The sequence below is a fragment of the Hemibagrus wyckioides genome, linkage group LG21 (genome assembly GCF_019097595.1).
Source record: "Hemibagrus wyckioides isolate EC202008001 linkage group LG21, SWU_Hwy_1.0, whole genome shotgun sequence".
Taxonomy (NCBI): domain Eukaryota; kingdom Metazoa; phylum Chordata; class Actinopteri; order Siluriformes; family Bagridae; genus Hemibagrus; species Hemibagrus wyckioides.
The window spans coordinates 16,919,732-16,936,252 of record NC_080730.1 but is presented as its reverse complement, the minus strand read 5'-3'; the positions used below and the strand labels follow the sequence as shown (position 1 = coordinate 16,936,252).

General features: G+C 38.6%; 1 protein-coding gene across 1 annotated transcript in view; it reads right to left on the bottom strand.

Moving 5' to 3' along the window:
* Window positions 1–14,367, bottom strand: part of si:ch211-236d3.4 (protein FAM107B) — a 30,178-nt gene extending 15,811 nt beyond the window's left edge. Inside the window, exons 1-2 of the mRNA XM_058373884.1 lie at window positions 14,067–14,367; window positions 36–93 (exon numbers count right to left, since the gene is read on the bottom strand). Of these exons, the coding sequence (XP_058229867.1) occupies window positions 36–93; window positions 14,067–14,090 (82 nt within the window). The 5' untranslated portion in view covers window positions 14,091–14,367. The remainder of the gene's footprint in view (window positions 1–35; window positions 94–14,066) is intronic.
* Between the last annotated feature and the right edge of the window lie 2,154 nt (window positions 14,368–16,521).

Here is a 16,521-nt window from a genome sequence, read left to right as displayed (position 1 = left end):
GTATTGTTCTGGAAGAAACACGAGTGCCGACTCACCCATGCCATTGACGTGTTTTCCACTTTTCACACTCTGCTGCTTGATGTTATACGCCTTCTGTTGAAGAAAGAGAGAGAGAGAGAAAGAGAGAGAGAGAAGGAAGTAAGATCTGGTCGATTCACACTAAAAAGTTCATGTTAGCTCTTCTGGAAGATTTTAATTTCCGGAAAATTTTCAAAATAGTTTAAACATAACCTCAATTTTTTTTTGTCAATGTCTACTATTGATATCTTGACTGTTCATCTCACTTATCAATTTTATAGCATTTAAAATATTATAAGTATACTAAAGCAAACATTTTTCCTTAGGGTACTTTTATATATGACAGTCATTACCTCTGGGGCACTAATGCTACATTTTGTCCCAAATTTGCTCTCTCGGTGCTTCCACTTGTTAGTTTAACAATTACTTTTGCTTATAGTTCGCTACATGGCCTTAATTCTGTTTCTAGACCTGCCTCTAAATCTGTACTTTCTGTGGTTTGTTATCCTAATGTGAGCACCTGTTCTGTGTTTATCCCCTTATTCGTTTTTGTATTCCTTTGCAAGTCTTCGCTTCACATTTCTTGGTTTTTGACCCTCACTTTATGATTATGGATTATTTTGGAATCATACGATCAGTGTACACAATTCAATCCTGCCTGTTCTCACAGCACAGCTCTCAGCTATCCACTCGTATGCCATACGGACCAGGCTAACGATATTGCGCGTTAAATATCACGCTATATTGTGTAACTGTTTATCAGTGCATGTACACGCTTTGATCTACAGATTCACATCGCTCCTATCCATAACCACAGGCTTTATATATAAATCCCAGCTGTTACCTCAGGGCTTTAATGGTCCTCTCTTATGCTTCAATTCAATTAACTGTTACATAATACTCTCCATAATAGGATCTCGCTGCCCTTCCACGGTGCTCTGTCATTGTGCAAGACTTTAATCCTCAATTTGTAATGAAAAGATTACATGACATCAAGGCATTACATGACATTATGGCTCTGTTAGAGGTTCCCTGTAGAACAGTAAATGGTTCAGCCAATAAGTGATGAAATCTGTGTAGCCACAAATCAGAGAACCCTAAAGTGGAGTCTGTATTTTATTAAAGAGGCTCTCAGATGACTCATTTCACCACCTTAGCGTGTTGCTCCCTGTGCGGATTCTCGTTTTCAGTGACCTGAAATGTATGGAAGTTTGGAAACACGATATTGGAATTGTCAGAGCACAAGACCAGTTGGTTTGTCACCTATAAAACACCATTACAGCAGTGGTGTTGCTAGGCCAGAATTAAATTTTAGAATAAAATATACAGTGGACCCTCGGCAATTTAAATGGTTCTGAAGGCGACTTCTTGAGGTGAAAATTTGTATTGTGAAATTCCCATAAGAAATAATGTAAATGCAGATAATCCGTTTCAGCCACCCAAAAATATGAGCAATATTACCAATACGAAGCGTATGTCAACTGTATGGCAAGCCAAGCATTCCAAGTCAAGGATCCTCACAGGAAGTCATGCCACCAAGCTTGTGAAAAAATAGAACAGACCACCCAACATCTGTAAACAGAACTAAAAAACGCTTTTGAATGCATGCTGATGGCAACATTGATATCGTGGGTCAACTCTTTCAAAACAGCCTTCGCTGACTGGAAAAAAAAATTGTAGAATTCATTAACTCGCTTTGGTTGCCTTCGCTTGGCTTTGCACTAGCGCAAACAAGTTTTGAACGGCTCCCAGACGTACATGCAATTTAGCTTGTGTTTGGTTCGGTTAAGTTTCTTCGTTTGGCGGAAGTGCTTTGTATGCCGATGCAAATTTCTTGCGAAATTTAAATACTTGACGTGAAAATTCGTAAGTAAGGGTATTCGTATGACGGGGTTCCACTGTACTTTATACAACACTGCTACAAATACACTGTACTTTATACAACACTGCTTTTGAATGCTGGATTCTGATCGGTCAGAAGGTGATAAATAAACCATTCTTCATGTATGTGACAGTAAAGAATGCAGCTGCACTTCATTAGTGCCCTGTGCATTTTTCATGAGCAGTTAAAAGCTAACGTTTACGTCCCTCCTTTTGTCTGCTTTCTGAAGGACAGAAGACCGAAGAAGTTGGTGGCAATTTTGAAAGGAAAGACTGTCTGTAGAAATTCTATCTATACATCTATAAAGTTCAGCAAAATAGTCCTCATATAATAAGTTCATATTCTCATCCCTGGACCATTTTGTAACTTTCATACCTTTCATCACAGTATATCGTCTTGCTGCCTCAGACTGAGGTTTGTTCTCGAGTTCCAACAAACAAAAGCACGCAAAGCATGCTCTCGTCCTTCTCTAACACCCCCTACCTCTCTCTTTCCCAGACATTCTTGCTGTATAAAGCCCAAGGCCTCAGGGCCTTAGCTGGAGCCCAGAACACAGTCTTTTAGATGGCCAGCATGAATGGATATTGTTGGTGCTGCTTAGCGGTTGCTATGGGAAACCTGCTCATGCTTGGTGCCTCTGCTATACACAAGGCATCTACTGTCTTGTATTACTTCCTTTACTCTCTGTAAAGTACGGATAGAAGTTATTTGGACGTTGTAATATCAGAATAAAAAGCATACTAGCAAGTTTTAGAAGTTGTATGGTGTGCTAGAATTAAGTACACGTTTGAAATGAAAACACTTATATTATCTGAAGGAATTCCAGATGTCTGATTTTCTCCCATGCTTTTGTTTTGCTGTAGTCTGTGTAAAAAGAGTTCTGGGTTATCGTGTTTGACGTTTCACACCGAACATGCTTTGCCCGGGGTTAACAACTTAAACGTTTTATTTGTATATGATTGTATAAATACAGAGTGTGCCCGCTTTGAATAATGGTTTGTCTCATGCTTTCATCATGTCAGTAAGGAAAAATGTTTGCCTTTCTGCACCTGATCAGGTATCAATATCCAGATTTCACAATTATTTCACTCAGTTCTTTAGATACACTGATCAGGCATAACATTCTGAGCACTGCCAGGTGAAGTGAATAACACTGATGATCTCCTCATCATGGCACCTGTTAGTGGGTGGGATATATTAGGCAGCAAGTGAACATTTTGTCCTCAATGTTGATGTGTTAGAAGCAGGAATAATGGGCAAGCGGAAGGATTTGAGAGAGTTTGACAAAGGGCCATATTGTGATGGCTAGACATCTCCAAAACTGCAGCTCCTGTGGGGTGTTGCTGGTCTGCAGTGGTCAGTATCTATCAAAAGTATCCTTTAAGTCCTGTAAGTATCCTTTAAGTCCAGTAAAGTGCGGCCCATGGAGTTTGCTTAACGCTTCCCTCAAATGCTGCAACATAACACGCAGCGTTTCTTTCTAACACTGTACAAATTTCTGTTTAAATATCTGTTACTAATCATCCAGCCCTTACATTCTAGCACCCCATCATTTCACATGGTACACTTTTAGCACCGCAACTTCAAAAGCCATGCTAATAGAAGCTGCTCCTCTACTTCCCGGGGTTAAAAGCAGGGTTTAGAATGACGATAACCCTGGGTTAAGCGCAGTGTAAAAAAAAGCCCTTGTGTGTTGTGTTGTTCATTGTGTTGTGTTCAGGCCTTCAAGGCCTTTTTTTCACTGTCTTTAAACACAAGCCTCTACTGTTAAGCCTGAGGGCTAGAAAATGTGGACTGAAGTAGAATATTACATGTTTTTTTCTTTTCTCTGAAGTGCAGTATGATGTAACATCAAAGCAAGAGATGAAAAATAAACAAAGACTGATATAATAATGCAAAATAAATGAGAGGCAAAGATAAAGCTTCAGAAGTGGCATAGCAAGCTGTACAGAGAGTTATTTACATCATAGACCCTCAGACTCTTAGAAAGTCTATCTTGGCTTCTTTTTGAAAATTTTTTTATTAAAAAAATCCTTTTTGTCAACTACAATCCCAAGATTTATGTTTACCAAATGATTTTCGATGACTATTATGTGACAATCCACTTGCACCCACTGAGGCACAGTATTTTGATATATAACGTTGTAATCTAAGCAATTACAGCGATATGACAATTCAATATCCACAATTTTTTTTTTTCTTTCCTGCCTCAAGTACATCCCATCCAAACAGCAATAATCACACCGCAGCCCCGGGCAAATATTTACCACCTGCAAAATATAACAGGCAAATAAAACCCATTTCCTCTAAACAGGCCCTGATTCACAAATGAACAAACCCATTATACTGAAATGTACTCCATTTTCTTGTGTTTAAAGAGGATTTGCATGTTTTCTCAAGGCCTTGAGCCGCATTATGAGCATTGAAGGCTAGCTACGAGGGCGTAAGATCCAAAGCCCTGCTCTAATAACCAGGCAGTCGAATTTCAATGAGCTTACAGGCAACGAGAGTCGATCTGTGTTTAGAGGAGCTAAGCGCAGCTCAATTGCGAGGAGCCGAAGCCCGTCGCGGTGCAAATGAAGATTTACTGTATGGCCTGACAGATGCAAAACGACAACCGATTGATTTTTCTCTGATTCAATTAGAGCTGTATCGTGTGCTAGGTTTTGCACCCTGTAATCGGCTTTACGGCATAAATCCACCTTTATAGCGTGCCTAAGTATGGTGTGGAATATTATGGTATGGCACGGTGAAGATAATTTGCTTATGGAAACGAATCAGAAGGTCCAGAGTGGAACATGTCTAGTTGCATCAAAGAAGCAAGAAGATGGAAACGGTTAGTTGAAAATGCACTTAAATACAGCCGTCAGCATTGACATAGTTATCAATGCTGTGTTCTGTTTCTGCTATGTGTATTTCACCTTGTTTCGAGTTCACTTCGTGTGCTTTTGTTTATATTTCCATCTTCTGCTCTAGCCCTGCCATTGGAGTGTTACCTGATAGTGATCACCTGTTCTGTGTTAGCTAGTCTCTCTTAGTCTATATGCCGTTTCTTTGTCTCTTTGTGAAGTCTTATCATGCATTAGTGATGTCATATCTGCACTGTTTTCCAAGTGTCTGTGTTCCACATTTCTCTTTGTTTTTCAGTTGGATATTTCTTCGAAGCTTCCTGTCTGTTTTTTGACCTTATATTAAAGTACATGCTGAGTTTACATGCTTGCATCCTGCCTCTCACTTCCTTTTCTGTGGCTTGAATCTTTTTTTTAAATACAGGCAAAAAATATAGACCCAGATCAGCAAGATATTTGTTCATATCTTGTAAATAACTCAAGGCCAGATGCATTATACAGTGTATATATACAGTTGTATATGCAAACAGCTTTTGATCTCATGGTTGACGTGAAATCAAAGCTGCTCTCTGCAATAAGCCGCAGAATGAAAACGCCGGCCAAAGCAATCTCACATCTCCAAAAACGGTGAAGCGTGACGGCAGCCAGAACACCTCATTGTTCCTCAAGGCAACCTAGACGCTACAGCCCACCGTCCGGGGTCCGGTTACGAGATGTCGTGGCCACCTGACCTTTCCTCTCCTGTCCCTGTGTGATCTTGGCGATGTTTTATTTACTCTGTTCGGAAACAGGCGTTCGCAGGCGACATTGCATCCCGCTAATAAGTAGCAAACAAAAAGGCTTTTTATAGATTTCAGCCATGCTCCAGCGCTCTGGTCTCAAGCTGAAGGTTCTCAGGTTTCTCAGGCAACATGCACAATTAGCAGAGGCCATGCAAAGGAAGGAGACGCGGCCGGCTAATTACTCACGGATCCGAACAGAGAACACAAGTACGGATCAACGGTTTAGGGGCAGCACACCTGAACCTGAACTGTACTGAATAGAGAATGATGATGATGTGTATGATACAATATGATACATGCAGATCTCTAGATAAATATCAAGACTCTAATGACATAGGAAGGTAGGACGCAGACAGTCCCCCAGTCCCCTGGTGGGTGTAATGAGTTTTAAAGCTTGTCTGTGGGGGGAACGTCTCGGTCAGGAGAGGAAGGACAGAGTCAGTAATGATCTCTCCTGATGAGATGAAAGAAGCAGTAACTTTCCTGCACCTCTGCAGGCCATGACATCAAATGAGGGGTGTGTGTGCTGTTGTATAAGCAGGATGTTTATGTACAGATGTGTGGATTTGTGTATGTGTGTGCGTACGTGTAGGTTTGTGTATAAAGAACCACCTTAATGGTTATGTAACCTGCATTAGTCATGGCATAACTGGATGGTTAGTGTTGAATTTTTAAAAATATGGGAAAAATGTCTATCAATTATTATCTACACGTTTATTTAGATTTCACCATTTGGATCTCTCCATTTGGTCTTTTGCCAAGTCATACTACACGTGACAACACTGTTTTTCATTTCCTCCCAGCCACTAGGTGTATCAGCTAACAACAACAACATCATAAATGCTGACAGTATTTCTGTATATACACAATAGACATAATACACGGATACTCTAGAAACAATAACATGTACAACAAGTGCTATATTCATATAGTTAATATCGTTAATGTTACAACTAGATCTACTGTTAGATAAAAGTACTTCATAACTTTCAGCCAATCAAATTCAAGAATTCAACTGCAACGTTGTATTAGTATTTTTTAATACACATCAGTGTGCAATTTTTAATCTGCCTCCAGGGAGGCATGTGGCCTGGTGCTGGATTTAGGATTATGTTTGGACACATGTTTCAGATCTTGGCTACAGACTCGTAATAAAAAATAAAAAAGTGATGTCTTGCAGCAGACATTTAGTCACATAGATACAAAAGAATGATATAATACTGGAAGAAATATTCAAAGTGTGTTCGAAGAGGATGTTATGGGATTAAATCTTTGTTAAGATTTTCTGTCTATCCTTGTTTTGTATTTGTTACTCCCTTCTAAGGTTCACTTATTGAAATATTTCTTTCATATCCTGCCCTAGGACACGTCGTTATTAAGGTCATAGTTTGAATATCAAAAAGTTTAGTAATCCCTACTGATTCTGAGACGCTTTCTCAGTACCTGAAACAACGCTGCCCCCTGGTGGACAAAGGGTGAACTGAGTCTAGGTATTACAAAACAAGAAGACAAGCTGGTAACAAGAGATCGTGTGCAGGGTAATTATAGAAAAACAGGAACTAATTAAAGCAATGCCACGTTTTATAGCTTAAATTAGTCATAATCAGTAATCATGGTGGCTTAAAGTAAATAGTAAGCTTAAATTAAGTGTGCTGTTTTGTATTTGATATTCACTCCCTGCTGTCAACGTTCATTTCTTACCTCCTGAGTCAACGTCTGATTCTTCATCTTGTTAGTGCTGTGTTTTCACAGAAAATGAAGAATTGAGGCTTTGTAAAGCAAAGCTAAATGTCTGTTTAGTGATCATGTTACGTTATAAAAGGTAGTTTAGTCTTATATCATACCATATCAACATAGCAAAAATGTACTTTCTCATTTATTAAAGAAAGCCATATACAATTTATTCATACTATTTATCCATTTATAGTTACATTTAATAGGAAACAACATCGTATTAGAACCAGACCATTATTAGAAACGTGTGACATCATTTGCGAAAGGAAGTGCTGTCAAAACTCCTGTAAATTAATCAACACCTTCAAACCAATCAGATTTATTATATCACTATACAGTATCGCTGTTTCAAAAGCTTCCATGACACCACCATTGTTTGTGTGTGAAAGTGTTTGTGGGTGATATAACACACCATCTGTGTTGGTTGGGTACAGCTGGCTTGAGGCAGGGTGTGTGAGGGTGACAGAAGAAAAAAAAGCAAAAAAGCCTTACATTGTGTTCAATCCTAGAGTATTAGACCTGTGTATTCTGGTGTATTCGCATTTCTGTAAAGGTATGTTAAATTTGGTTCACTAAAGCGTACGGTTCATCAGGTGTCTGAGCTGAGGGGGAAAAAAGTTAACGAAATCTTGTGCTTTGTAAATAACGGAACAGAAGAGAACAGAACAATGCAGCGCTTTGTCGGACAGAACGCTCTTAATGATCCTTGTAGTCTTTGATGTGAATACACCATGATAATGAGAGCAGCTGCTATTATAGATAATACATGTTTCATTAGAGATGCTTTGTTTAAACAACACAAAACAGTGAATATGTCTCTGATGACAGTCTTGTATTGGAATTCATCTGAGACCTTTAATTGAGAAGAATGCTGTGTTTAAATACAAAAATGCTATCTGAGACATTTAATACACTTATCTGATGTGTGAAAATATTTGGTTTGGATCTGGAAAGGTTTATAATAAAATACATTCAGTATATATTTTTGTTAGGATTGATTTTATTTGCTGATATATATATATATATATATATATATATATATATATATATATATATATATATATATATATATTTTTTTTTTTTTTTTTTTTTTTTTCAATTTTTTAAAGTCAGGTTTTTATCTCTTTTTATTTATATTTTTTTGTATTGCTTTTAGCTCTGTATTTTTTCTGTTATGTCTTATTTTTCATCTATTTTTAATTTTTTTTTTTTTTTTATCTCTCTATATTTTGCTCAGTTATTTTAAGTCTTGTTTTTAGTTCTACTTTGAAAAATATCACTTTAAAGCGTAGTCATTTCTACCATTAACATCCCTAAGTTAATTATTTTGCCAAACCAACACATCCTTAATTTATTGCTTGCTCTTTTAGATATTTTGCCAGTGATTTCATTGGTTTAGCAGCAAACTACAGCAAGCAAAATAAAGTAACAGCTAAAAAAGATGTTTTTTAAAAAAAAATAAAACAGAACAAATAAAGTTTATTTAGTGAAAACATTGCACACTGAACGTCTACATGTACAAATATGTGATTTTACATCAGCTGCAATGCTTTTACAAGGAAAAAAAATTAATATAAATATATTAAAATAAATTTTACATCATACAAGCATTCCTAAAGGAACTAGAACCATGAATAAACCTCCATTTTAACTAATGTATTATTAAATATTATGTATCAACTAAGTATTCATTTTCGAGGAATAAAATTCATTAAATAATCATGTTTTTGGTGGCTGGATCTCGTAGCAAAATTGAAACTAATGTTCAGACTTGATAATCTGATATGTTTAAATTTTATGAGGGTTTATCAAACAATAATGGATTTTTTTTTTGCTCAGTTTCAAATCGTGAATGTTTGAATAATACATTTCGGCTTGGTAAAATATTCATAACTTACGAAATGAAAAAGTTCACGTTAGTGGACTCAGATTTCTGGTGTATTACTGTCAGATTATGTAAGTGATAAGTGATGAAAAGAGACCTAGAGATGTAATAATATATTGGGAATGAAAGAAACAACCAATTGTAGTGTAATACACTTTCTTACACAGGAGTATAAATCATAGCAGTCGATTTTTATTACTACTCATAAGTAATCTGACAGCAAAAGGCTATAGCCATTCTATCTGTTTTCCAAGAGTCTGAAGTGTAAACATTTGTTCCTTTAGGGTTAAAGCGAATTATTTATAGCTTGTCTGGTGGATCATTTGGAAAGGCTTTTGATTGGCTTAATCTGCTTCACTGCACTTGATCTTGAGTGCAGGAGGCATTGAGTTAAATATAGAAGGGCAGTCACATGTTATCATTCCTTCCACTGAACCAAGAATTTAATCATCTAACCATTATAATTTTACACTGACTTGATAATAGCTATTTCTAATAATCCAGTAGCGGTAGCTCAATAGCCGCTCCTTGTGCTAGCGGCCAAAAATGTTGAGAGTGTACACACCACCGCTGGCAGTAATAACTCAGGCCTAAACTTGGATTGGATTCTGTCTGATTTGAAACCCACGTAATATAAATTAATTAGATAAATTAATGATAATACATTCTGCTTATGGTTTGGGTTGAAGTGCAGCATGGAGGTCCTGATTCAATAGAAACAGAATGGAGATGTGTAGAACCACATCTCCATTCTGTTTCTGTTGTTTCAGGACCTCCATGCTGCACTTCAACCCAAACCATAAGCAGAATGTAGAATTTTAGTAGAATGTAGTTTTAGAATTTAGTTTTAGTCTAACTCTCTTGGTACTCTGAACTCTCTGGCTTGGTACTCTGGTGAAATTTCTGGTTTAGTACTCAGCACTCAACCCAGACTCTATGGCTCAGGACTCTGGAGTCAACTAAGACTTTATGGGTTGACTTTATGACTTAACACAAACCTTCCTGCTTGGTACTCATGATTGACTCAGACTTTATGTCTAGGGGTTCTGGCCTTGATGCGCACTGTATAAGTCTAAAACACACCTTGGATAGGGCCTCCAGACTTGGACTTGCATCCTGTGTTTTTTGACCTAAACTGAACTTTTTGGCTCAGGACGCTGGACTCAACAAGAACTCAACAGCTTGCTATCCTGGACTATGGCTTAGTGCTATGGACTTGATTCAAACTCAAATTCAAAATGGCTTGGTGCCCTGAAACCCACCCAGCCTCTATGATGGGACACTTGACTCAACCAAGATGCTATAACCTTTGACTCTGGATTTGGCTCAAACTCTGCAGACAGATATTATGATTTAAACTTGGACTCTATGGCTTGGGTTTCTGGCTTCATCTTGGACACATTGGCTTGGGTCTCTGCCTTCATCTTGGATTCTATGGCTTGTGTATCTGGCCTCATCTTGGACTCCATGGCTTGGGTCTCTGGTGTCACCTTAAACTCCATGGCTTAGGTCTCTGGTGTCACCTTAAACTCCATGGTTTGTGTCTCTGGCCTCATCTTGGACTCATTAGCTTGGGTCTCTGGCTTTATCTTAGTTGATTAGTTAGGTCTCTGGTGTCACCTTAAACTCCATGGCTTGGGTATCTGGCCTCATCTTGGACTCATTGGCTAGGGTATCTGGCCTCATCTTGGACTCTATGGCTTGGATCTCTGGCTTCATCTTTGACTCATTGGCTTGGGTATCTGGCCTCATCTTGGACTCATTGACTAGGGTATCTGGCCTCATCTTGGACTCTATGGCTTGGGTCTCTGGCTTCATTTTGACTCATTGGCTTGGGTATCTGGCCTCATCTTGGACTCAATGGCTTGGATCTCTGGCTTCATTTTGGACTAAATGGCTTGGGTCTATTGCTTCATTTTGGACTTCATGGCTTGGGTCTCTGGATACAACTTGAACTCTGTGGCTAGGGTCTCAGGTTGAACTCAGGTTGGACTATGTGGTGTTGGTCTTGGAAATCAACTTAACATTATTGGCTAGTGTCTCTGAACTCATCTGGGACTCTATGGCTTGTGTTTCCTAACTGGAACATACCAGGCTGACTATCAGAAACCCTGTTACAAACATCTTGCCTGAAAGCTAGACACCATGCACATATATACATTTTTATCTATGCAAACAGGTGATGCCTTGAAATTCATAAACAAATAAACAAACAGAAGTGATTCCTGTAGCTTCTATTGACATTAGAATAGTAACTACACTCAAAATATTGATGATTTGGCCTTTTACATTTTTGAAAATATAATAGTTGCCCTAAATAGTTGAATAGATGTTGTGCTGTTATTCTGTACTCTGTAATTGAGGCACACGAAGTGGGGGTGTGTGCCAGCACTCTGAGGGGTAGCTGAGTTATTCAACTCATGCCAAGCTGCCCGGAAGCTGGCACACAGATGAAATTACAGTACTGACATTTCAGCTCTGTAGCACTACTCACTCTCTCTTTCCTTCTCGTTTCTCTCTATGGCTCGCTCACTTGCTTCTTTTCTAATGTTCTCTCACTATGTTTGTCTCTTATATGCATGCTTGCTTCTATTTCTGCTGCTTAGATGCCTACTCAATCACACTCTTTGTCTCAGCTTGTCATATCAATGAAAACCTTGCACTCCCACAATCTGTATGGCAACAAACTGCTATTCTGAAAACCTTTGAATACTTTTGCACAGAGAATGGTAGTAGAATTCAGAAGAAGAAGATTTTTTTTTAATGCCATGGCTACTTTTTGCTTCAATAAGCCTTACGCTGGAAACTTCAACATTCTGAAGGTTGTGACCAAAAAAGTGTATAAAAATATAAGCTGGTCAGTATTGCCAAGGCTGGAGTGTCTGAGGCTGACATTATGATAGATGTAACAGATACATTCCCATGTTATGTCTTGTTGGATTATCTGGCATTTTACTCTACATGCATTTTTGCTGTGACTTTAGACTCAAAATGCATTAAAACTTTGGACTCAACTTGGGACACTGGACTTAACTCACACTCTGGAAACAGGGATTCTAGCCTCTCTATGAATCTATAAATACACTTTGGCTAGTAGTTCTGGACTATTTGTAGGCTCTCGAGGTTGGCATACTGGACTTGACTCTGACTTGATGGCATGAGAGTCTGGCCCTGACTTAGACTGTACACATCTAAAAATATGTTACGCTTCGGAGTGTGGATTCTACTTGGCTTCTATTCTTTGGGACTCCACATCTGAAGTCAACTTGCACTCTACGGCTTAGGATTCTGGCCTAGACTCTAGAGGTTGGGGACTCTATGGCAGATATATCCAATCTAATCTGCAAATGGCTCGTGTGGATGCAGGGATTTTGTTCCAATCAAGCAGGAGCCACACTTGATTCCACCATAATCAGTTGATCTCGGCTTTCACTAGACTCTGGTGTGGCTTGTGCTTGATTGGAATGAAAACCTGCACCCACACCAGCCCTTTCCAGGTAAGATTGCAAACCACTGCTTTTTGGCTTAGTACACTGGTCTTAACACAAGACATCCAAGACATCCTATGAGTCCCATGCGGGTTCAAGTAAAGATTTACCCTATCAATTTTTTAAACATGTAGCTCAAATAAAGCTTACATATAGCTTGTTAGGTGGAGCAGTTGGAATTTAAATTATTTTACCACTGATCAACACAGGGTGTGTTTCTTAAGAGTTTCATGAAATATGTGTCCATTTTTCCCAATAAAATCCCCACACACCCTGTTGCATTTGTTTTATGCTATGACATGCATGTATAAACCTACACTTCCACTTTATGTGCTCTTATTAAAAATCACTATTTTTGTATGGCCTGTAGCTGCAAACATCATGAGTATACAGTTGGCCTAGTGTTGAACTGAATCTTGCTGTACTTGAATTCTCAAACGATTTAATTAATATATCACTATATCCAGTCACAATTTGTACAGTGCTGTCCCCCAGAGTTTTTTTTTCTCTACAGGATGCCTCATTTGCAGTGGCCTGGAACAACTTGGATCCCGGAGGAATGTGTAAGAGGATATCAGTACTGCTATTGTTCATTTATGAGCGAAATTCACTTGTTGAGACACGATTGATTTTAGGAACAGCAGTCTAAAAGTCTTACAGCAAGACTCAGCTGATCTCAACTGAAATCAACAGATTGAACCTAGATTCGATTCATTTTATCTAACTGTGTGTTGCTCATTTTTGCCCAGTATTAACTGGAAAATCGAATGTGATCTAACTCTTCCAGGTAACAAGAAGCCGCTTAGACATCCCATAATCCTTCAGTAGTCCATTCAAGAGCAGCTGTCAGCTGTCACATGCAGCTCTCAGCTCTGAATCACGCTCTGAGCACGTCACACCCTGCTTACACACTCAGCCCTCCTCATTGCTCAAATATTTGTGGACTCTGATAGACGTGGTGGACGTTTGGAGACATATGGGGGAATAGTGACTAATAAATAAATAAAGTAAAAAAAAATCAAGAGCACATAAATAAAGCATTACTGATTAAACATGCTTAATTATTATTATTATTTAATGTTTAATTTCTTTTATATTATTTTTTTCTATTTTTAATTTTTATTTATTTCTTCATTGAAATTATGTATTGTATTATTATTATTTGTATTATTGTTATTATTATTATTATTATTGTAGTATGAGCAGTAGATGTTAAAACATTTGAAATATTTGTAGCAAAGACCCACCTACTTAACAATGTGCTTATATTTAAAATGAATTTGTGCAACACATTTTTATAATCTTAACATAAACATCGGTTGCTGTCTGTGTTTACATCTCATGCATACGTACAGGCCATGATGAGCAAGAGAACTTTTTCCGTTAATAACTACACAATCATACTACATTAATCACACGCTCACTTACTTTCTTCCCATGAGAAGCCCCCATGCTGAGTTCGCCGCCTGGGTCAGGTGCTCCTCGGCTGGGTCTCCAGCTCCCAGATTTTCCCTTGTGTATTCCTGCGACTCTCCGGGACGAACAGATCAGATAAGGGAGGAAGGGAGGGAGGGAGGGAGGGTAGGGAGAAGGGGGGAACCGAAAGGAGAATAGATTCTTCTCTCTGCCCCCTGGCACCTTGTCAGCACTAGGGGATTCCAGCGGGTGGATATTTGCAGCAGCGTCACGACTATTAGGGTTACGGCTCCAACTTGGTAGGAGGGTTCTTTCTCCCTAGCTGGTCAACCTGTATTGCACTGTTCATACAAGATTTACAACAAAAAAAAAGGGAAAGGGAGAAGAAAAAACAGAACTACACAGCCAGTCCAACCCTTATTGAGCCACCTGTTGCTAGTCTACTCCCCTCTCGTTCCCTCAAGGATCCAGCCTGGGCAGATTATGCTAATTGCTAGTGACAGAAGAAGAAGTCGTTGAGAGAGTGCATTGGGGAACGGCCTCAAGGTGACAGCCAGTGATCTAAAGTCACTGGGGTTTGGTGTCTACACTCATCTGTGATTAGCAGAGCACTAGGGAGATTCGCAGAGGACTCTGAAGATTCCCATCTAGATGTTTGGATTGGTGCCAAAACTGGACCAAAAAAGGGAATAGTGCGGTTCTTTTGGGATTTGGGCTGCAGAAGATACTATTTGGGCAACCGGCCCAGGGTGATGAGAGTCTGTTTGTTTTAAATCATTACTTTTACCTGTCTCAGTAGTGTATTTGTTTAAGATTTGCAGTGTTGGATGTACCAGGGCTTGGACAACACACACACACACACACATATCATTGAAAATAAAGAAAGAAGATAGAATGTACTTTTCTTTTTCACATGATCTTTCTGAAATTCATATGGATTGGTGTGTTTGTTAAGGGTAACAGGGTTAAGTGAAGGTTCATTCACACATTTGGTTCAAATAAAGTTCTATATTTTCTGTATGCTTACTAGAGTAAATCTTGGTCCCATACAGCCAGAGTGCACGATATGAGATTCATGAGGGCAGCTAGCTCCACAGTAAATGTGCATTTGTTAAATATTTTCATATTCACCCCCTTGTTATAGCCTTGAGCACAGTGTTACATTTGTAAGTTTTGTATTTCTTGCTCAAGGGCTGAAGGACTCCAGTCCAGTCTCGAGGCATTTTATGTATTGACTTGTACTTGTAATTGTCTTGGTCATCGGTCTTGCTGAACATGGACTTGGTCCAGGCCCTAGAGTGTTTTCTTTTATTTTTTTTCATGCACAAGAACTAATTCCCTTAGGCAGGGTCATGCACATGCTAATTTGAGCTGTAAGGCAGGTGAAAATTGGCTTCAACTTAATTGAAACTTGATTAATTCAGTAATTAGATTTAATTGGCTTAGATGTACGTCAGTCATATTTGGCTTGTGTTGATTGGTTTGTAAAAATGGGCGGGAACTCAAGTGCAGTGCAGACAGGTGATGTTGATATTAGCTACTTTATTATTATAAGAACAAATAAATACGGCTGTAAAACGTGCCGAAAAATGGAAAAGCCTTTAAAAGGTGCATTTGACCTGGATTATAGTGAGATGCGTTTTTTAATAACTTTTTGATACCAACATGTCTTTTAGTGCGGTAAAATATTACAATTTATATTCAGTCATTCGGATATTTTTGCTTAATAGAGCACGAATTGCACGCCAAATATTATAAAACTACATGATCTGGACATGCCATCGAAAGGACGTGCCAGCTATATTTCTTTGATCGAGTCAGAGAAGTTCAGAGCGAAAACCTTTCTCCGAATAACTGTGTTAATGAACCGTTAGGGACCGTCGCTAAAGTGCATGAATAGTCCAAGTGTGAAAAAGTTTAATGTTAGGGTCTTGCTGCATAAGAGCAATAACATGCACACTATTTATACCTTAATTGCCTGCCTACATCTATCACATGTGGGATCTATGTCAGCTTTGATCTTAGACAGTCGGACCTTAGACCAATGTAGACGATGTACAATTTTAAATTGTATTACGGCATGCCTGAGGCAAATGGATGACGAAAAAATTCCCCGTATTATTTTGTGCCAGATTTCCTCTGAAATTAGCTCACCTAAGTCTGTCTCCCTCCTATTTTTGAGTAGATCTAGAGGAGTTGAGTCATGCATGCTGAGTAGCTCAAAGATCTTGCTTATAGCCTGTTTCTGGACTGATTTACATTCAAAAATTGAGTCTAACAGAGAAGTTTTAGGGCATGATGGAAAATAGTTAGAGTTCAGAGCTACAAAGTTCCGATGTTGCAAATACCTATAGAAATGTGACTTAGGAATATCAAATTTCTGTACCAACTGTTCAAAGGATGCAAAATTTCCATCAATATAAAGTTCAGTCAGTGAGACCAGGCCTTTTCTGGCCCAGACCTCAAA